This window comes from Podarcis gaigeae (genome assembly GCF_964106915.1).
Source record: "Podarcis gaigeae genome assembly, chromosome: 5".
Taxonomy (NCBI): domain Eukaryota; kingdom Metazoa; phylum Chordata; class Lepidosauria; order Squamata; family Lacertidae; genus Podarcis; species Podarcis gaigeae.
The window spans coordinates 97,915,046-97,937,932 of record NC_139681.1 but is presented as its reverse complement, the minus strand read 5'-3'; the positions used below and the strand labels follow the sequence as shown (position 1 = coordinate 97,937,932).

The 22,887-nt window shown below is 49.8% G+C and overlaps 1 protein-coding gene across 5 annotated transcripts in view; it reads left to right on the top strand.

Moving 5' to 3' along the window:
- The first annotated feature begins 5,392 nt into the window (after window positions 1–5,392).
- TNK2 (tyrosine kinase non receptor 2) overlaps window positions 5,393–22,887 on the top strand; it is a 115,546-nt gene continuing 98,051 nt past the window's right edge. For 2 of the 5 annotated variants that reach the window (XM_083739263.1, XM_083739259.1), the window contains exons 1-2: window positions 5,393–6,414; window positions 19,136–19,414. In XM_083739263.1, coding sequence (XP_083595389.1) covers window positions 19,391–19,414 — 24 coding nt within the window. In that variant the 5' untranslated portion in view covers window positions 5,393–6,414; window positions 19,136–19,390. Of the gene's footprint in view, window positions 6,419–15,639; window positions 15,659–19,135; window positions 19,415–22,887 lie in introns of those variants that run through there. The other 3 variants (XM_083739262.1, XM_083739258.1, XM_083739260.1) reach the window with 2 other exon arrangements.

Sequence of the window (22,887 nt, the reverse complement as noted above, 5' to 3'; positions counted from 1 at the left end):
CCAGGCGAACAGGCATTATCAGAGTTCAATGATATTTTCCAGCCAGGCAAAAATTCTCAAGGTGGGTGCAGAGCAGGTTCATTCAGAAAATAATAATACATCTATCCACAATAGTTAGATGATTTCTGATTTTAACTTGTTAATCATATGTACAATTTGCTGTAAACCAGTTTGAGAATTTTTTTTAATGAGAAGTGGCATATAAAGAATTTTATAAATAAAAATACGGATGCAGTATAATAAAACAAAGTTAAACCATCCCAAGTAAAAGAGCAATAAATAAGAATAGAATCTTGGCACCAGCTGACACCAGGCCTGAGAGAAAAGGTTTGACCAGGCAACAGGAGCTCACAAGGGTTATAGCCATCCAAGACTCTGGGAGGAGGGCATTCTGCTGTCAGGATGTGACTATGGAGAAGGAACAGAGGAAACTGCCTAATACAGAGTCAGACCATTGATCCATCTAACTCAGCTTTGTCTACCGTGCACTGACCGGCAGCAGCTCGGCAGGAGTTTAGGCAGGAGCATTTCCAAGCCTTACCTGGAGAGCTCAGAGGGTGGACCTCTGACCTTCTGCCTTCAAAGAGATACCCTCCCATTATGCTATGACCTGTCCCCTGGCTCACAAAGAGCATTCAAAACAACTTTGTAGGACTGGGTCCTTATCAAAGTGATCTTCCTGGTTTGGGGCCAAAATATCTGAAGGATTACCTGCCTGTACTTTGATATCACCGCCAGAGCCCTTTCCTGATTATCTGTGCCATCTGAGCTCCAATGGGTGGTTACCAGGGAAAGGGTCTTTTTGGTGGTGGCCCCTGGATTTGGAAAAATCTCCCCGAACAGGCTCACCTGGCACCCACTCTGATGTCTTCCCAGTGCCAGGTGAGGGCTTCTTAAAACCTTTGTCGATCTGTTTTATTCTCTCTTTGCATGCATTATTTTCATGCTGATTTAAGAGACATGCTGCACTGAATTATGTTTACGCATTAGTCATTCCACTGCACTTTGAAACAATATATTGTTTAGGTGCCCTGAACCAACTTGTTTGAAAGCAACCTTAGCAACAGGCAGATAACTTGGGGGGGGGGTTACCCTATGAATCTGAGGAGCGATAGGCACAGAACAGACAGATTGTAAATAATATATCAGACAAAAACCTTTTGTTAATTTAGCTGCGCTGCTGAAATTGGTCGTGTTTAGTTCGCAGCCCATTTTGTCTTTGTCTCTAAAGAGGGGTGCAGGCCCACAGATGCATGCATGCAAAGATAGACAGTTGTGTAAGTGCCACTGAGTGACGTCACACAGAAGAGCTAGAAAGCAGAGACAGGGAGGGCAGAGGAGGAATCTGATACCCTGATTTGCAACGCATAATGATTAAGAGTAGGGAACAGATTTAGGATGTGGAAGAACACCTGCTGTGCCAGTTTAGCAAAAAAAAAAAAAAAAAAAAAAGCCCTTCAGCACAGGAGGAGGTGCTTTCCAGGGAATTGGACTGATTTGCAGCCAAACCTCTGGAGCAGCGGGACCAGATTAAGTTATTGAATGAGACGGTTCAGGTTTCATCCGTACAGCAGATGCAAGTCTGGGCACAGAAATGAGATCATTCCTGCTCTGTTTTTCCCCCCCTTATGGAGTCAGAGGCTGTTGCAATAAATGCCTCCTCTTTGTGAGAAATTCCATAACAGAGGCAGAGTGCAGCACTCAAGGCTTTTCAATCCACCTGCAGTTCTGTGGAAAGCCCTATGGCGTATCACTCAGGCTATGTAAACATTAGTGGCTTAAAACACAGTGCATTTAAAGTTGCATTTGCAAAATGTTATGCACACTGGAGATTGGGACGGGGATGTCTTCACCTGATGCGCGTGACCTGTTTGGTTTCCCCAAACCTGCAACCCTGCCATACTCCTATTCATAAAGCCGTCATCTAGGCTTCTGCAACAGCTGTCTCAAATGCACACACCTCGGCTTAACTGCCGAGGGAATGTGGCTTACCTTTTCAACTCGGAGGCAAGCCAGTTTGAAGGAAAACATACCCAACAGGAGTATTCTTCAAGCAACTATAGGACTGATGTGGATTACGGATAATGTCATGCGTACTTGGCTTCAAACACCAGTGATTGGAGCCCACTGGAGACAATGCAAAAGTTAATGTGCACACAAGCCTAAGGCTGTGAAGTCTGGGATGTTTTTGTAAAAGCGGAATGGGCATGCTCCAATGGGAAGATCACTTGCACAAGCCTAATTAAAATGAATGAGAGCTGTGCGAGAGCACACTAGTCATTCTGTTCGAGTCCCCTTCATTTCAACCAGGACCGGAGAACGTCTGCTGGACTGTGCCAAAAGCTTCTAGTCATTGTGTCTGTAGAGTTCTTTGGAAATGCCTGGAATAAAATTGGCATTATGGGGCAAGATCTTCTAGATCAAGGATGGGCGACCTTTGACCCTTCCAGTGATGGAGGACCATAACCCCCCACCATTCCTGGCAATTGGCTCTTCCAGATGGGGTTGATGGGAGTCTTGAGCGAGCCCAACCACATGTAGAAAGCAAGAGGATGGCTTGTTCAGTATAGGACTGTTCCCTGAGTTGGCCAGAGATGCTGGTGTTCTTCAGGAATCATCACATGTGAACTGAGACTGACCATCTATCTATCTATCTATGTATCTATCTATCTATCTATCATCGACTCCCCCTCCCTAAAGACCTCCCCACCCCCACCTTGAAAACTATTCATGTTTGTGAGATGCTAACTGAAACAGGTATCTATGTTTATTTAGCAAGGCTGAGATATTTTCCAGGCTGCTACTGGATTGGAATTGTTTTTTAAAAACGTTTTATATATATATATATATATATATATATATATATATATATATATGGAGGTTTTGGTGTCCTCGGGTGTCTTCCCGTGTAAAAGTTGGGGTGTCTAGGCGACGTTTCGACGAGGTCTCACTCGTCATCTTCAGGCTGGTGCTTTCTGAAGATGACGAGTGAGACCTCGTCGAAACGTCGCCTAGACACCCCAACTTTTACACGGGAAGACACCCGAGGACACCAAAACCTGCATTCCTGTACCCGTGAAAATCTACGAAAGCACATATATATATATATATATATATTAGTTGCTGTTTGCTGCCCTTAGGGTAGGGGAGCACAGGATATAATGTATCAAATAAATAATATAGTGTTCCATGAAAAACAAACAGCCTCTAAGCAGTTTACCTAAAATACAGCAATATAAAATAGCAATTTAAAAAACAGCGATTAAAAGCAAGATGTTAAAAACTGTAGATGTAATAAAATACACAGGGCAGGAAAGGTCATCCTGGGTGAATCGAAACTTTTGCTGTCTGACCGTTGGAGGCCGCCGTTTCACGCCGGGATGGAGAGCTCCCCCAGCCCCTGTTAAGATTCACCGCGCGCCCCCAAACCCCTTAAGGTCTCCCTCAGCCTTTGAAATTTGGATCCAAAACCCAAAGAGCCATTAGCTATTGGCGACCAGTCGGCATCATCCTAGGGGTGGGAGTGGGCGGGGGGGGGCGAGTTGCCCCAAGTGCGCGTCTCGCTGGGGCCGGAGGATGCGGGGATGCAGGAATGGCTGGACCACTCCGGCCTGGCGGCGCCGCCTCCTCCTCCTCCGGGGGCTCGCCCTTCGCCTGTCCCGACGGTCTGCGCAGTCATCGCCGCCTGTTACATAACCCGGGCAGTGACTTAATGAATGGGGGAGGTTTGCCACCCCCACCCCCCTCCTTTTGGGCACAAACTCACGTTAACCCCTTCCTTCCAGCTCTCCCCGGGCCGCCTCGGTGCGCCCTGGGCGCAGAAGAGAGGCGCAGAGAGACCCCTTGAGCCAACCCCTCTCCTTCATCTCCCTGGCCCTCGATACCCCCACTTTCCGTGATCGGACCCCCCTCCCTTGCCCGCTCGCCCTGCGGCCCCCCACTTTTCCCTTCCCTTTGTTTTCCAGAGCCGAGGCTCCTTTAAGGGAGGCGGCGGAGGCGGAGCGAAGCGCGAAGGGAACAAGGCGACCCACGCTCCGGGCGACTTTGGCCAGCCGAGCCGGGCCGGGTGGCGCAGAGGCCGCGGCCGGGCGGGGAGGGCGACGCTCGGGCGCGCCCGGAAAGTGAGGAAGGGGCTGCTGGCAAAGGCGATCGAGGGGGAAAAGTTAATTTTTAAAAATTTGGGGGTACTTTTTGGGGAGCAGGAAAGCGGGTGTTTTTTTGCGGGGGGACTCTTAGAAGGGGAGCTTGGAGGAGGAAGGAGGGCGCTTTGCAGGCGTCAAGGTGGAGAGGAGGGCCGGACGGAGCGCCCGGGGGGCCGGTCGGGGAAAGGAAGAGCGGCTGGAACAGGAGGAGGTGGGGGAGACTTCGGGGCGCAGGTGACAGAGCAGGAGAGGGAGTTTGTGGGGCTGGAGAAGAAGGGGTCAGGTGTCCCAAGGTGACCATTCGGTGGGGTGAGCCGGCTCCCCCTTGAGCCATCCGGCGGCCGGAGGTGCGGGCCAGGCGAGGGCTTTGCTGCCAGCAGGAGGCGCTGGGACTGGGGCAGGGGGTCCAGGAGGCGTGGGGCTTGGCGGTGGGGGTCCAGGAGGAGGCTTTGGGGGCGGGGGTGCAGGAGGAAGTGCTGCGTTGCGGGGTTCAGGAGCAGAGTCAGGCCAGGGGGAGAGGAGAGCCCCTTGGGGGGTGGGCAGGGGGAGGCCCTTGGCTGGGGGGCCTTGGGGCTGAGCAGGAGGAGGGCGAGGGGTGGCTGCAGAGTGGGGTGGGGGAGAGGCGGGTGAGGACCCCCCAGGAGCCACCGGGGCAGGTCCAGTGGGCAGGCGAGAGGCGGCTGGCAAGGGGCGCTGGAGTGCAGGAAGGGTCAGCTGGACAGCGGCCGGAGCGCTGTGGGGTGGAAGAGGAGCACCCGCCTTTGGGGGAGGTCTGGGAGGAGAAGGGGGAGCAGGAGGAGCTGCTTGGGGGTCCGCGTGGAGCAGGCTTGCTGGAGGAGCAAGGTCTGGGCCAGGCAGGCCAGGAGGAGGAAGGCCCGAGCCTGGGGGGCTGCCAGGAGCAGGAGGGGCGGGCCGGCTTGGGCCAGGAGGTGGGCCTGTGGGGCCAGCACCAGCCCCATGGCGAGAGGGATGTGAGCCCGGCGCCAGGCCTTGAGCCCGAGGGGCAGGAGGTCCGGCAGGCGGTGCAGCACTCGGCCTCGCAGGAAGGGGGCTTGGGCCAGGGGGTGCAGGAGGTGGGGGGGCTGAGGCGGGGGGTGCAGGAGCAGCGGCAGGAGCTGGGCGGCTTGGGCTGGGGGCTGCAGGAAGGGCAAGGGAACACGGGCAGGCGGCAGCCCCTGCAGGGCTAGAAAGGTGCTTCCAAGGAAAGCCCCCCCCCCCCTTCCCAGAAGATCCAGGCCAGCGGACCCTGAAAGCTCAATCAGGGCCGGTTGGAAAACTGAGGGGCTCTCGGCTTTCCCTGCCAAAAGGACCCTGGATCTGCTGGAAAGGGGGCAGAATCCGTTCCCATTGTGGCAGAGGCTGCTGAGAGGTCCTGCCTGGGCTCAGTGACCTTTGCCATCGCCTTTCTCTCATCCACAAGTCTCTTTGCGCAGCTTTCCCCGCCGCCGTTCCTGGCCTTCTGTGCATCCTTTCTGCTCCAAGTCCTGGAAGTTTTAACACTGTGTATTGCAAGCCGTTCTGTGTGTGTTTCTTCCTACTTCTGCATGGACTGAACCTACTGCAGGATCGTCTTCCCTGCGGATACACAAATCCCTGCAAATTCCTAGAAGTTGCATGAAGTCTTAAGCCCTTGCGGTGCATCACAAACGCCTTGTTCACCCCTCTGCTTTTATCTGGATTATCCATCAGCAGCCTCTTTCTCCGCCAGTGATCTTGGCTCTGCAAATTCCCAGCGGTGTGCCATGCAAAAGAGAGCAGGGGGGCCTCGCGATGGGCCGTAAACCTCAGCCCTGATGTTCAGCATCCCTGTGTGGTCCTGTGGATTGCCGCAGCTGCTCCTGATGTCCTCCTCGCGTGGAGTTCTGCGCAGTGTGCGAGTTGTCAGCCTGACCATCTAACAGCTGCCTGTGTCTCTGCCTGCTGTGGAAAGCCACAACAATGTTATCTCACTGTTTGCCGGATTAACAGCAGCAGCTCTACCTGTGCAGCCGCCTTGGCAGCGTGCGGCCACGAGAGAGCGCATTGTCCCTGCCAGTGTGCAGCAGCCAAAGCAACCGAGAGAGGTTGTTTGCGTGTGTCAACAACATTCGCTCGGGCCTCCTGGCGTGTAAGATCAGCAGCGGCGGCAGCTGGCCAGCCCAGCAAAACAGCCCAGCCAGAGTGTGCACACTGCAATTTCTGGAATTCGTTCCTCTCTCTGCTGGAGAGCAGATGTGGGATCCCCATGGCAGGACAAGGAGATAAAGGGCCGCAAGGGAAGGCAGAGGCTTTGGTGGGTAAGTGAAATGTCGGTGGGGAGATTCGGGGGGGGGGGCCCTGAATGATCCACCCCCTGTTGTGTAGAGTTCCTTGTCTTGTCTGTTCAGGCAAAAGGCAATCGCTCACTATACTCTGATCTGAAGGTTGCGTCGGTCAGATCGGACTGACTGAAGCCATATCTACAGCCTGTTGAGGAAGGAAGTGGGTTCCTGTGGGGTGCTTTTAAATGATATTTTATGAAATGTTGGCTCCATGGCTTGCAACACGAGCGCAAAAACTGTAGACCTTGTAAACCACTTGTAAAAGGAGGGTTTGGAAAGCTCTCCGAATTTCTGTGGATTATAACAGTACGGAAGAACATCTCATGCTAACAAATAATCTGCAAAGGGGATGAAAAGGCCCTGTATCTCCTCCTAACACCCCCCCCCCCATACAAACTGCTTCTCTTCTCTCATAAACAGTTCTGTCTTGGAACGGATAATTGTACTGCTTTTGTAGAGGCAGATTTGTGGTGTCCACAGAGGGTGTTGCATGGGTAGCAGAAAGCGGACTGGGGGGGAAGTCATAGTCAGAAACATCTGAGGTGGGCACCAGGTTGGGGAAGGGGCACAGGGTGGGCTTCTTCTGGGCAGGCTGGTAGATGAAGACGCTTGTTTCAGACCTGTCAAGAGCTGCACAAACCGGCCCCTGCAGAATTTGGCTTTTGGCATGAGCTTCCGTTTGAAACTGGAATGAGAAAAAAGTTGTTGGTCCTCATTATACACAATTTAACATCAGCAACATGTGGCTGCTTTGCTAAGAGAATTTGGCTGTCTCTGGTACAGGTTTCCTTTTCCTTATGGATCTTAGATTTGGGGTGCGCCAGTCCCAAGTACCCTGCCTGTGTGGCATAAAATGCTGTGATTCCCCCGTTGCATTGGACTAGATAACCATTTGGGTGTCTTCCAAATCTGCAATTCTACGATTCTGTGAAATGCTTGCATACTCCCCCCTGAACAGCGTGTGGCTATACCGGTAGCTCCTTGCTCTGTAGCAAAGGAGGATTCCTGGGTACTGATAGCTCCGGAGCACTCAAGCAAGCGAGCCAAACCACAGGACCAAACTAGGCCTGATTGCTCTCCACCTGCTTTCCCTGTTCTCCTCCCCAGCAGGGCAGCTTGCCTCCTTCTCCCCAGGCTCCCTTTCCAGTATGAAAACCGGAGACTTCTCTCCCTACTTCACGCGTGAACAGGGGTGGCGTTTGAAGAAGCGATGGCGGGCTGCCTTGTCCTGTGTTTGACTGGGCAAATTGGATCAAGAGGCCCGTTTCAACCCTTGCAATTTAGAGGCGATCTCAAGATTTCATAGAATTGTAGAGGAGTTGGAAGGGAACCCCCTGAAATGCAGGAATCTCAACTAAAGCACCCCGGTCTTTGTCTCTCTTTTATTTTTTCGAGAGGGAGAGAGAGTTGCCTGAACTGTATTTGCACAAAACCCCTGTCAACTGGCAATCGATAAAGGGCAGTAGGCCTCTTGCTCCTGCGGATTTTGGACTTTGGCATAAGCTTCAGGTTGAAATTAGGGAGAAAAGTCAAGTGGTTAGTCCCCATTGTTTTGTGCAATTAAAATAACAGCAAGAGCACATGGCTGCTTTGCTAAGAGTTGAGAATTTTGTTGTCCCTGGTACAGATTTTATTTTGGTTTCCTTTAAGAGTCTTAGATTTGGGGTGTCCCAGTCCCAGTCACCCTGCTCTTGTGACTTCCAATGTAGCCTGTCTGGGTCCTGCCTGTGGGGAGGTAAGTTCTGTGATGGCTCTTGCAGTGAGCAAAGGTGGGAGCTGGCGTGAGCTCTTCAGAGCCGCTATGCCCTTGTAAGTGGCTTGGCAGTCACGCTGCCGTCCTGAGAGTTCAGTTGCGGGATGGATTAAATTCCTGCATTTAGCTCCCAGGTTGACCCAGCTGCCTGGCCTCTTGAGCTGACTTGTGCCCTTGGCGGAAAGGGCAAAGGGAGGATTAGGACCCGTGGCTTGGGGAATAGATTCAGAGAACTTGGGAGGGACCCCAAGGGACATCTAGACCAACCCCCTGTAATGCAGGAATCACAGCTGAAGAATCTCTGGCAGACTGCCACCCAGCCTCTGCTTAAAACCCCCCGAGGAAGGACAGGCCACCACCCCTCGCGGGAGTCTGTTCCACTGCCAAGCAGCTCTTACGGTCAGAAAGTTCTGAAGTAGTGCATGCACACAAAAGCTCATACCAATAACAAACTTAGTTGGTCTCTAAGGTGACCCACGCGGGTGGCGCTGTGGGTTAAACCACAGAGCCTAGGGCTTGCCGATCAGAAGGTTGGCGGTTCGAATGCCCACGACGGAGTGAGCTCCCGTTGCTCGGTCCCTGCTTCTGCCCACCTAGCAGTTCAAAAGCACATCAAAGTGCAAGTAGATAAATAGGTACCACTCCAGTGGGAAGGTAAATGGCGTTTCCGTGCCCTGCTCTGGTTTGCCAGAAGCGGCTTTGTCATGCTGGCCACATGACCCAGAAGCTGTACGCCGGCTCCATTGGCCAATAAAGCGAGATGAGTGCTGCAACTCCAGAGTCATCTGCGACTGGACCTAATGGTCAGGGGTCCCTTTACCTTTACCTTTAAGGTGCTACTGGAAGGATTTTTTTTTTGTCAGAAAGTTCTTCCTGATGTTTAGTCTGTATCTCCTTTCTTGCAACTTGAAGCCACGGGTTCGAGTCCTACCCTCCAGAGCAGGAGAAAACAAGCTTCCTCCCTCCTCCATGTGACAGCCCTCAAGATATTTGAAGATGTCTATCGTATCTCCTCTCAGTCTCCTCTTTTCCAGGCTAAACATACCCAGCTCCTTCAACGGTTCCTCATATGGCTTGGTTTCCAGACCCTTGGTCATCTTGGTTGCCCTCCTCTGCACACCTTCCAGCTTGTCAGCATCCTTCTTAAATTGTGGTGCCCAGAATTGGACACAGGACCCCAGACGTGGTCTGACCAAGGCAGAAGAGAGTGGCACTATTCCTTCCCTTGATCTGGACACTAGACTTCTGTTGATGCAGCCTAGAATAGCATTAGCCTTTTTTGCTGCTGCATCACACTGTTGACTCACGTTAAGCTTGTGGGCCACCAAGACCCCTAGATCCTTTTCACACATTCTTCTGTCTCCCATCCTATACAGTCATACCTCGGGTTACAGACACTTCGGGTTGTGCGATTTCGGGTTGCGCACCATGCCGAACCTGGAAGTACTGGAATGGGTTACTTCCGGGTTTCGGCAGTTGCGCATGTGCAGAAGTACTAAATCACACTTTGTGCATGTACAGAAGCACCGAATAGCAACCCACACGTGCGCAGATGCGGCGCTGCGGGTTGCGGACGTGCTTCCTGTACGGATTACGTTCACAACTCGAGTGTCCACTGTATTTGTGCACCTGGTTTTTCCTGCCTAAGTACAGAACCTGACATGTGTCTCTATTTAAATCCATTTTGTTACTTGTGGACCAATTCTATTAAGGTCATCCTGATCCTATTTTCTCAGGTCATAATTGGCCAGCCCTCCCAGTTTGGTGTCATCTGCAATTCTGATGGGCTTCCCCTGAATTCCTTCAGTTATATAACAATGTCGAACAACACCCTGCAGCACCCCACTTCTCACTTTCTCCCCAGGGTGATGAAGACCCCTTGCTGAGCACGCTTTTGGATGGTCAGCCAGCTACAAATCCTCCTAACAGAAGCATTGCCTAGCCTGAATTTTACCAGCCTCCCCGCAAAAATATCATGGGCTTTGTCACATGGCTTGGTTTCCAGAAAGGTTTGCTCATTTGTGCTGGAATCCCACCTGTGAAATAGTGAGTGTGGGAATGTTCAGGGATGCGGGAGAGGATATATTGTATGATTATAGCCTTTCCAACTTGTGTAAACAAGTTCACAATTTAGCAGAGTAACATTCCCCTTTTTAAACTTGCAGCGGATGCGTTTGCTCAGGCTCGCTAAAGCCTCTATAATAACTGTTCTGGTATTTCCCCCTTATTCCCTCATAAAAGATAGGACACGGCACAGTCTTCTCTAAAAGTATAAAAAGGTTTACTCACACATCATTCTGTTCACAACAGGATCCCAGAAGGCAGACTTAGCTTAGAAAAGTAACATATACCTGGAAACTATCTCATAAGGAGATACTCCCTTTGTCCTCTCTTGGCTGGGGTCCAATAGAGCATCTTTGGCTAAGCAGATGTTGTTTCTTCGATGCATGTAGTTAAAGAAATAGAGGTGGCTGCCCTGCCCTGTGCTTTTGTCATTACCTGCACAGGTGAGGCCACGCTCACGTCTAGTCACATGCAGAGGAAGTCTGTCCCAGCCCAGAAGCAAACAGGAAGTTTACCTGCTGGCTGGACAAACATTCCTCCCCATGTGTAAACATGTTCACTCTAGGAATGTTGTCCTTGACTGCTCTTGTGTTTCACATCCCACAGTGAGAAGCCTGGAAGCGGCTCTCCTTCCTCAGAGGTTTTTAAGCAGAGCTCGGATGGCGACCTGCCGTGAGCTGAGATTCCTTGCATTGAAGGGGGGTTGGGCTGGATGACCTTTGGGGGCCCCTTCCCAGCCTACAACTCTGTAATTCTAAGCCTGCTTTTCTTCCCCCCACAGCAATGTGCTTTGGCCTCACACAAGCCCACATCCCACCCAACGTGGCGCCACTGGAACATGTTGTGTGGGGAGGGGGACACATGGTTCCTGTTGATCAGAGCCCTTCTGTTCTCCTGGGTCTCCAGATGTTGTGCAGATGGTGCCCCAAAGCATTTCCTCTCCATTCTCTTTTCTTTTCCTCCCTTTGTTTCCCCTTCCGTGCTCTGGGCCACATCCAGGCTGGCGGTTGGAGGCGGCTGTGCCTGAGAAAGTGCTGAGCGACATTGGTGAGCCTCCAAAGAGAGAGGCAGATTGCTGGCAGGGGAGCTTCTCGTTTCGGGGGTCCAGAAATGGCACAAAGTGGGAGATTTTTTGGGTGCCGTTCTGCCAATGAAAAGTGCAATGCAGGAGGAGCTGTCAGGACAGAGGATCACAACTACCGTATTTTTCGCTCCATAGGACGCACCGGACCATAGGAGGGGGAGAACAGGAAAAAATAAATTTTATCCCCCTCTCTGCTCAGCGCCCCTTCAGCGAAGCGGCAGGAGAAACGGAGCCCCTTCCATTTCTCCTCCCGCTTCGCTGAAGGGGCGCTGCACAGAGAGGGAAAACTGTGCAGCGCCTCTCCAGCAAAGCCAAGCCTGGAGAGCAAGAGGGATCGGTGTGCACCGACCCCTCTCGCTCTCCAGGCTTCAGGCGGCTATCCGCAAGCCTTCGGAGCTCAGCGGGAGTTCCCTGCGCTCCGGGGGCTTCAGGCGGCTTCAGCGAAAGCAATGGGAAGCCTCCGGAGCATGGGGGGGAGCTCTCCCTCTGCGCTTCGGAGGCTTCGCGTTGCTACCGCTGAAGCCAAGGAGCCTGCATTCGCTCCATAAGACGCACACACATTTCCCCTTCATTTTTGGAGAGGAAAAAGTGCGTCTTATAGAGCGAAAAATACGGTAAGCCCTGCAAAACCAGAACTTGTCTGTTGGCGTTCGACAAAAGATTGTGGGGTGGATTATGATCTGTGCAAAACCGTGCCATTTGCTGCCCTCGGCATAATTCCCGAAGGCCTTGCAAGAATGTAAGAAGTGCCTTTTGGATCAGGCCATTGGCCTACCGAATAGGGCTAGGAAGGACAATAATAATAATAATAATAATAATAATAATAATAATAATGATGATGATGATGTAGAATTTGTACCCTGCCCTTCCTGCCAAAGGAGGCCAGGACAGCAAGAATGGAAAGGGTCTTTTCGAACAGCGCTCGAGAGCCATGGTTCGTTGGAGGAGACCAACCAGATGTTGCCCTCCAGATGTAGATGGGCATCAGCCAGGCTTGCCAATGGTGAAGGGCGATGGGAGCTGCAGCTGAACAACATCTTGGGGGGCACCAGGTTGGGAAGGCTGGTGCAGATGATCTTGGGACAGGTGTTTGAGCTGCGCTCTGTTTTGTGACTCCTAACACATTATCTTGAAATTAATGTGATTATTTATTCAATTTCTATACCGCCCTTTATCCAAAGATCCCAGGGCGTTGTACAACATTACGAACATGCAGTGGTACCTCAGGTTACATACGCTTCAGGTTACAGACGCTTCAGGTTACAGACTCCGCTAACCCAGAAATAGTACCTCGGGTTAAGAACTGTGCTTCAGGATGAGAACAGAAGTTGTGCGGCGGCAGCAGCAGGAAACCCCATTAGCTAAAGTGGTGCTTCAGGTTAAGAACAGTTTCAGGTTAAGAACGGACCCTCGGAACGAATTAAGTTCTTAACCGAGGTACCACTGCATTTCAGAGCATGGATAATAAAAATGTAATAAAAAGCATAGTAGCGGACGGAATAATAAAAGAATCATAATAACAGCCATAACAGCTTTAACAGCCATAGATTATTCAGTAGCCAAAGGCCTGGGTAAAGAGGAATGTTTTTGCCTGGCGCCTAAAGTCATGTAATGATGGCACCAGGCGAGCTTCTCTGGGGAGAGCATTCCACAGTCAGGGAGCCACCACTGAAAAGGCCCCATTCTCTGAAACCCTCTGGGATGGGGGTCATTGAGAAGGGCCCCAGATAACAAGCACAGGGTCTGAGTCGGTTCGTATGGGGAGGGGCAGTCCTTAAGGTACAGTATTGAGATCCTGAGCCGTGTTGCATTTTATTCCCTATGCTGTTGCATAGCTGTCAATTTACAGATTTGAAAATAAGGGACCAGCAGCCTCGAAAATAAGGGATCAGCAGCCAAAATAAGGGATTTTGCTTAGCTTATACATAAACCTGCCACTGATGGAGCCGTGCTGCTTTTGCTGCGACTGACTGTGTTTTGCAGGGGGTTGGACTAGATGATCCTAAGGGTCTACAACTCCGACCAAAGAAGAGTGGCAGACAAAACTGATGAATGACGTCAAGATGGCAAAGCTTACAGGCAGAATTAGAAACCTGGAAGAGGACCTCTTTAATAAAGAATGGGGAAAGTTTATAATTTAGTTGAAAGGCTATTGTAAAGAGTTACATACATTGGTAGGATTGACAGAAAACTTGAAGTAAAAATTTGAACTATGGATGGAGAAATGATTTATAAAAATAGAGTTATGAAAGGGATGCAGAGGGGGAAATCACTACATTAAGATGCTGCACTGGTTGGAGGGGGTGCTAAGCAGCACGTCAGGGCTGCCATCATCCTGGCGCGAGGAGTTCCATCGGCCCTTCCCCGCCCGAGAGAGAGAGGGAGGGAGAGAGACTCTTGTTCATTCCGCCCGCGAGCCTGGAATGAGGCGGTTGCGGCGCCACGGCGGCCGCTGAAGCATCACCCTTCTGTGTCCCTCCCCATCCCCTTCTCTTCCTCCTCCCTCAGGCCGCCTCCGGCTTCCCCTGGCAGCGCGGCGGAAGTCTCGCAAGCGAGGGGCTGCCTGCCCGCCCGCTGCCACATGTCTCCTCATGACACGCCCCTGAGGGGGAAAGGGGAGAGACGGAGACGCGGTAGCTCGTGCGCGCGCTCCCTCTCGCGGCGGAGGACCCGGAGCCACTGCTTCCCTCCCGAGCCGGGCGAGCATGAAACCCAGGAAATTTAAGGGACATCATCAATAAGGGACAGCAGCGGGAAACAGCACTGGGATAAGGGAGTTTCCTGCCAAATAAGGGACGGTTGACAGCTATGTGCTGTTGTGAGCCACTCATTGTTCAGCTGTGGAAAGGGGCACAACAAAGACTTCTTGACAACACTCTTCTGAAGAGTCTTAGTTAGCCTTCCCCAACGTGGTGCCCTCCCCATGCTCCTGCGCCATGGCTGCTGTCCTCCCTGACCCACTGGCTGGGTTGGCTACTGGGGCTGATGGGTTTGGCAGCCCCAACATCTAGAGGGCATCCCCAGGCCTGGGAAGGCTGAGCCCCCGCCGGAAAGCTGGCATCCGAGCCTTATCTTCTGCGGAGCCCATTCTGTCCAGGCTTTGGGCAGGGCCCCCGCCTGGCCCGGATGCTTCGAAAAGAAACAATCAGCGAGGGAGGAAGGCCCTGACGGTAACGGCATTTGGTTGTTCTGTTCTGTTCCGTTAATCGCTCTCTCCCACTCTCTGCTGATAACCAAAGTTGCAGGAGGCAGCGGTGGGGGCTTAGGGTCACCCGTGGGGATCTGGTACATTGGCTGGGGGAAGGGGATTTGGCGATGGATCGTGGCTCACTGGCAGAAGGTCCCAGTTTCAAATCAGAGTTAGAAATCAGCCAGGTGCGTTTTGCGGCTGGCACAGGTCCAGTTGCGGCCGCATGGAAATCTCTGGATGCTGGGTTGGCAACTGGGGAAAGCAAAAAGAGAAGGATCTGGAATATTGCCCTTGAAGGATTATTTTATTTGATGTGGTTTTTTTTCCAGTGATCTACCAAGTTCAAATAATTTTTATTCATTTTCCAAACAAATTTTATACAATCAACAAATTATGTATTTTACACTCATTCTTTAATTTTTGACTTCCCTCAGTTTCTCTGTCAATCTTTCATAAAATTTCTACTTATTGACGCATTTCTAAACATGATATTGCCTTTCCCAACTCCTTTTCCTCTTACTCTCTTTTTTGCAATATTTCTTACTATCTCACAGAGTCTCTTCAAAACCAACAAGCGTTGTCTGTACATCACATATATTTTTCAGATATTCAGATATACTCTGGCTTCTCCTCAGATCGTATAAATCTTTCGCCGTTTTATTTGATGCTAAGCTGCTTTGGATTTTCCCCCTTCAAATATAAAACAGTATAGAAATGAGATGGGTAATAATAATAATAATAAAAATCTTCATTGACAAAAAAAGGTGCCTAGACATTCTATTGGGGCAACTGTAACCTAGGTTTAAGGTGCTTTTTGGCAACTGGATTATATCTATGAGTTTCTAATGCTGGGTTCACTCCCTGGTAGAGCTGGGAGAGACTTTTGTTTGAAATCCCAGACAGCTGCTGCCAGCCAGTGTAGACAGTACTGATGGGCCAATGATCTGACTCGATATTAGGCAGCTTCCTATGTTCCTATGAGTTAGCATTCACTCGCTTTTCTCCTGCCCTCAGAAATCCAGCAGATGCCTCTCTTATTTAATGCCCCCTTGTTCCTCCAAGGAACTCAAGACGGCCTGCAAAGTTCTCCTCCAGTCTGTTTTATTCTCACAACCACCCTGTGAGGTAGGCCAGACTGAGAAACAGTGACTGGTTGCCCAGTGAGCTTCATGGCTGAGTGGGGATTTGAACCCTGATCTTCCAGGTTCTAGTCTGACACTCTAACCACTGGGCCACACTGCCCACCTGAATTTCTGCCTGCAATGCTGAACCTACAATGAAGAACTGGATCAGGCCGGTGGCCGAGTAGAAGCCCATTTAAAATGCTTTCAGGTTGGGGGAATGATTGGGTTGTTCTTGTTTTTATTTTAATTTTTGTATTTTATGTTTTTATATTGTGATTTTATCTTGTGAACCGCCCTGAGACCTGTGGGTATAGGCGGTATACTACTACCACAGTGGTACCTCAGGTTAAGAACTTAATTCGTTCTGGAGGTCCGTTCTTAACCTGAAACTGTTCTTAACCTGAAGAACCACTTTAGCTAATGGGGCTTCCTGCTGCCGCCGTGCAATTTCTTTTCTCATCCTGAAGCAAAGTTCTTAACCTGAGGTACTATTTCTGGGTTAGCGGAGTCTGTAACCTGAAGCGTATGTAACCTGAGGTACCACTGTAATAGAAAACTCACAAGCAGGACCCAAGCACAAGAGCAACTCTCCCCGATACTCTGGCGAGAGGATATACGATTTACTGCCTCATATACAATTAAAGAAAATTTTGTAAAGATGTTCTATAGGTGGTACTTATCGCCAGTTAACTTGGCAAAGATATATAAATTGAAATCCAACCTCTGTTGGAGATGTGGTGGAAAAATAGGAACAACAATACATATATGGTGGAGGTGTGAGGAAATCAAGAAATTTTGGATAGTAGTACATGAAGAACTAAAGAAGATGTTGAAAATATCAATAGCAAAGAAACCAGAGACATATCTCCTTGGATTGATAGATGAAGAGAGACCATGGGGGGGGGGGGAGAATTTTTCTATATGCAAGTACAGCTGCTAGAATAGTGATTGCTGCTAGGTGGAAGTCACAAACTATACCCACAAAGGAGGAATGGATTTGTAAACTAAATGAATATTTAATTTTGGCAAAATTAACCTCAGTCGATTTCTTTAATTTTAAATTTAAAAAAGAGTGGAAATGTGTTGATGAATATATGGCAAAACATTGCTCAAAAAAAGATACGCTAATATGCCTAGATTAAAATGTGAAGTACTGGGTGGAAGAAAAATGAGTAAGGAAAGATAATAACATATAGATGATTTGAGAAGATTGTAGAATGCAAAGATTATTGTAAATTGTATAATGTGGAGGAAATCGAGTGGGGGCGGAGGGACGTGGGAGGAAGGAGAAAAGAATAATACGATGGATTGAGGAAATATAAATGTAAATATATGGGGAAGAAATGGTGTTGGCTTTGGTACATCTGTATTGTAATGTAATATGTGAAAACCAATAAAAAAGAAAAAGAAGAAGAAATAATAAATTACAAGAACAACTCTCCCCTCCTGTGGTTTCCAGAAACCAGCATTCAGAACCATTTCTGCCTCCAACTGTGGACCAGAGCAGAGCCACCATGACTAGCAGCCTTTGATAGCCCTCTCCTCCTCTGTGAATTTGTGTAATCCTCTTTTAAAGCCATCGAGGTTGGTGGCCTCCTGTGGCAGGGAGTTCCATAGATTAACAGTGTTCTGCATGAAGAAGTCCTTGCTTTCACGTGTCCCAAATCTTCCAGCATCCAGCTTCATGAGATGTCCCTGAGTTGCAGAGTTAGGAGAGAGGGAGAAAAAGTTTTCTGTATCCAGGGTTCGCGAAGGCAGAGCGAGGGATAAGAGCTGGAGGCAAACTGGGTGCACTCTTCCCACCTTGGATCAAATCTATGCTTCCAGGTGCCATAAGAAAGCTACAGAGATAGCGCAGGATAGTGTGCACCCTGGAAATGATCTCTTTCAGTTTCTGCCTTCTGGAAGAAGGTAAAGATAAAAGGTAAAGGGACCCCTGACCATTAGGTCCAGTCGTGGTTGACTCTGTGGTTGTGGTGCTCATCTCGCTTTATTGGCCGAGGGAGCCGGCGTACAGCTTCCAGGTCATGTGGCCAGCATGACTAAGCCGCTTCTGGCGAACCAGAGCAGTGCACAGAAACACCGTTTACCTTCCTGCCAGAGTGGTACCTATTTATCTACTTGCACTTTGACGTGCTTTCGAACTGCTAGGTGGGCAGGAGCAGGGACAGAGCAACGGGAGCTCACCCCGTTGCGGGGATTCAAATCGCCAACCTTCTGATTGTCAAGCCCTAGGCTCTGTGGTTGAACCCACAGCACCACCCGCGTCCCACAGGGTTATAAAGACTAGGACTAGCCACCAGAGAAACAGTTTCTATCCAAATGCGATTTTGGTTTTAAACGCAGCATAAGGAGTCTCTATGGGAGTATATTTTATTTAATTATGGGGTATCAGAGTTTTTAGGGGGCTAACCAGGTGGGGATAGCTGGCTTGTTAGTTTTTGAATGTCTTATGTAGATTTTTTCAATTTCGTTGTTCTGTATGGGACAATGACAATAAAGATTATCGTATCGTATCGTATCGTATCGCCCTGTTTTTGCTGGGTGATGTTCAGAACGGAGTGTTTTTCTGTGCTTAGCCCTCCCAAAATTTTCCCAAGCAGAGCTACTGGCCGGCTGGCCGGAGGAGGAAGGGGCTGGAGCGACAGGGCGTGGGAAATCTGCCCTCCTACAGGTCTGCGCTGCTCTACTCACGAGAAATCACACAGCAGCGTCCCCCATTAGCAACAATAACTCTGTTGTTCTTCGCAGGCCAAGGAAGCACTGGCTTTTCCCTTTAGCTGTAGCCAAGTGCAGGGGGAGGAGGGCCGGATCCTGACCTTGCCTGAGAGTTGGCTGGGGAAGACAGTCGCTAGGCTGGGCATCTGTGTGACTAGGATCAGGCCACCCAAATGATTGAGCACCTCCCCCACGAGGAAACAGCATTTGGGACCTTGCAATGCAGTAAAATGGTTTTCAATTGGCAAATGGGTATGACATGGCCCTTGTAGCAGTGCAGATTCCACAGACCAGAGTGGCTGAGTGGGCACATATCCTAGAATCTCAGAATTGTTGCGTTGGAAGGGACCCTGACGGTCATCTAGCCCAACCCCCTGAAATGCAGGAATCTCAACATGCAGGTCCCCCACCCAATTTGAAACCACACCAGACCCTGCTTAGCTTCAGTTGTAGGAATCGCAACGATAGCATCCCTGACAGATGGCCATTTGTCATGGAAGGGGGAAACAGGGGCCAACTTACCTGTGTAGAAAATAGAAACCAAGACTGGGGGAGAATTATTGGGGAAGGAGAAAACTGAGGGCTAGAAGCTTTAAAGTGTCACAGAGCAGAGAGTCAGGCCTCCGATTCTCTAATTTTATTAAATACAGTACAAAACTCCATATTTTGCTGAAGCCTCTTCTTGTTCTGCCTCAAACACTTCCAGCTCCAAACAGGAAATCTCTAGTGACTGACACCTGTCTTCTCCATCCTCTTGCAGTTTGGGTGTGACTCACCTCCATGGACCACCCTGTGATAACTGGGATCCTGGGATCCTCTGCCTGAGGGAGACCCTAACCGTCTGAAGCAGCTGGGTGCTTAGATGGCCCCCTCTCAGTAGATCTCCTGCTCCAGGTCGATCCTTTCTTGAGGGAGAAGAAGCAAGCCATAAGGGAAGGTGGAGAACCAAAGGACTGACTCTTCTCTTCTAGAGCCTTCTGGAGAGAAAGGAAACGCTGGGATTGGGAGGCAGAAGATGACCCAAATAACACAACCTCAGGTAGGTAAACAATCGTAGGCGAGTTTACTCAGGAGTAAGTCTTGCTGAGCTTCGTGGGCTTCTAAGTAGCGGCACATAGGATTGCAAACTTAGGCTATCTAGCCTAGGACTGATCAACGTTGAGAGGAGGGAGAAAGGTTGTTTTCTGCTGCTCCAGAGAAGCGGACACGGAGCAATGGATCCAAACTACAAGAAAGAAGATTCCACCTAAACATTAGGAAGAACTTCCTGACAGTAAGAGCTGTTTGACAGTGGAATTTGCTGCCAAGGAGTGTGGTGGAGTCTCCTTCTTTGGAGGTCTTTCAGCAGAGGCTTGACAACCGTATGTCAGGAGTGCTCTGATGGTGTTTCCTGTTTGGCAGGGGGTTGGACTCGATGGCCCTTGGGGTCTCTTCCAACTCTATGATTCTATGATTCTATGACTTTCCAGGTTGTACAATAAAGACCAGCCACGTTTAAGAAAAGTCCACACATGGTTACAGTGGAAACACATCTTCAGGGCCTGATACCTTTTAATTTATTTTTTAAAAGCAGGTTCAGGTGATTGAGGGCCTGTTTGTTTAGCAGGGAGATAGATTCTGGGCTAAATGTCTCCCTGGTGTGCTTTGGGGATGGATTCCACCACACACACCACTTGCTCTGAAGTTGCACAGCCCAGACACAGGATTTCCGCCTCACTGAGAACCAGGAGCTTATTTCCTCCCTCCCGAGGTTTTAGCGCGTCCTCTGAGTTGAGACCATCAAACCTGGAACTGCTAAGTAGCGTCTAGGTTTTTCTTAATAGAAAAATTCTTTCAATGGCTTTTTTTGTGGAGGGGATTGGATGGTGCAGAGTTAAGACCTCTAAGGTTTTATTTATTTCTTGTTTTAACTGGTGAATAAGTACATAGGTTGGGGGACGCAGGTGGCGCTGTGGTCTAAACCACAGAGCCTAGGGCTTGCCAATCAGAAGGTTGGTGGTTTGAATCCCCGCGATGGTGTAAGCTCTCGTTGCTCGGTCCCTGCTCCTGCCAACCTAGCAGTTTGAAAGCACGTCAAGTGCAAGTAGATAAATAGGTACCACTCCGGCGGGAAGGTGAACGGTGTTTCCGTGTGCTGCTCTGGTTCACCAGAAGTGGCTTAGTCATGCTGGCCATTTGACCCGGAAAAACTGTCTACGGACGAACGCCGGGTCCATCGGCCAATAAAGCGAGATGAGCGCCGCAACCCCAGAGTTGTTCACGACTGGACCTAATGGTCAGGGGTACCTTTACCTTTACCTTTAAGTACATAGGCTGCTGCGTATGTTTCTGAGCATGGCATCTAACCAGGTGGTGAATCGCGCAAGTGGTTTCCTGAGTGTGCAAGCCGTTTTCAGGAAACCTGTCATTGCGGCTGGCAGAAAACGAAAGTTTAAGCAGGCTTGTGCGTGGCTTGCTCAAGACTCATTTGATCTTTGTCCAGCAGGGGTGGCATTTGAAACCTGGCCTCCCCAACTCCTTGCTCCATCTCTTGGGAACTTAGGAATCATAGAACTGTTGGAAGGGATCCCAGGGGTCATCTAGCCCAACCCCCCCAAAATGAAGGAGGTGCCTTATCTGGTACTCAGTGGCTCAGCATTGCCTACATAAAGGGGAGAGACCTATTTTTGGTTTCGCAAGTCAGATGCTAATCAGGATCAGCATTATGGGCAGAATGCGACTGGTGGGCGGGACCCATATGGCAGCCACATGCCCTCATTATGATGTCACATAATTGACAGGTGATTTGCCCCACCCACCTGTCCGAAATCCCTTGCACGTTGCACTGCTCAAGGACATTGTTTTCCATCATTTCCCAAAGCACCAAGCATGGAGCTAGCAAACTGTTTCTTTCTCCCCACCCTATGGGGAAATGGGGACAAAGAAGGGGGCATTTTATTGGCATCGCTGCTGCGTGCAAGAGGGGCCCCTCGAAAAAGCAGGTTTCATCTCCCCATGTTATGCACATCAGCAGAGAGAGAATAATTCCTATAAAACCCAAGATGCGTGGCTTGAAAAGTCACTCTTTCTTCCTGCTCAGACTCAACAGCAGCAGACACAGAGGACGGGGAGGGACAGGCTTACAGAGGGTGGGAGGAAAACCCTTTAGCTGGATCAGGCCAGCTAAATTACTCCAGCATCCTGTTTTCTCAGTGGCCAACCAGATGCCCCACAGGGAAGCCCAAAAGCAGGATTTGAGCACCAAATCGCTGCTACAGTTTCCAGCAACTGGTATTCAAAACAGTTTCCAGGGGGATGTCCTGCCCTCGCTGCTCACTCCAGCTTGCCACTAGTAAAGGGTAAAGGGACCCCTGACCATTAGGTCCAGTCGCAGACGACTCTGGGGTTGCAGTACTCATCTCGCTTTACAGGCCGAAGCAGCCGGCGTACAGCTTCTGGGTCATGTGGCCAGCATGACTACGCCGTTTCTGGTGAACCAGAGCAGCACACGGAAATGCCGTTTACCTTCCTGCCGGAGTGGTACCTATTTATCTACTTGCACTTTGATGTGCTTTCGAACTGCTAGGTTGGCAGGAGCAGGGACCGGGCAACGGGAGCTCACCCCATCGCAGGGATTCGAACCGCGAACCTTCTGATCGGCAAGTCCTAGGCTCTGTGGTTTAACCCACAGCACCACCCACGCCCCTACCCACTTGCCACTAGAGGGCACTATAGGAATACACATTTTCTTCTTCTTCTTTCTTTGGCGATCACTTGTAGCCGAGTAAGATTGTCTTCCATAAACACAGGTTTTAACAATGAGTCCATAAGTGACTGTGGAGGCCAGTTCTGGATCTACACATCCTTCCATAGTGGGGACTTTGGTTTCTGGGCAGGAGTTGATCATGGTGTGGATTTGGCAAGCATGCCTTCCTCTTAGCACATTTCTCCCTTGCATCCTGAGTTTGAGCATCTTCAAAGCCCACAACACCTTTGGTAAAGGCTGTTCTCCAACTGCAGCACTCGCAGGCCAGTGCTTCTTAATTGTTGATACAAAAAAAATTCCTTCCAGTAGCACCTTAAAGACCAACTAAGTTAGTTCTTGGTATGAGCTTTCGTGTGCATGCACACTTCTTCAGATACACTGAAACAGAAGTTACCAGACCCTTCTATATAGTGAGAAGGTGGGGAGGGGTATTACTCAGAAGGCTGGTGGGAATGGGTGATTGGCAGATAGCTGTGATGAGCCTGTTGACGACTCTTAACGACTGCAATAGGTCTTACAGGAAAAAGCAAGGGGTGAGAAGGTGAAAAATGGCTTTGTCATGTATAATGAGATAAGAATCCAATGTCTTTGTTCAGACCAAGTCTCTCCATGGTTTTAAGTTTGGTAATAAGTTGCAATTCAGCAGCTTCTCTTTCCAGTCTAATTGTTGATGTTTATACTACATTTTTTAAGATTTGCCTTGAGAGAGTCTTTGAACCACTTTTGTTGACCACCAGCATTACGCTTTCCATTTTTAAGTTTGGAAT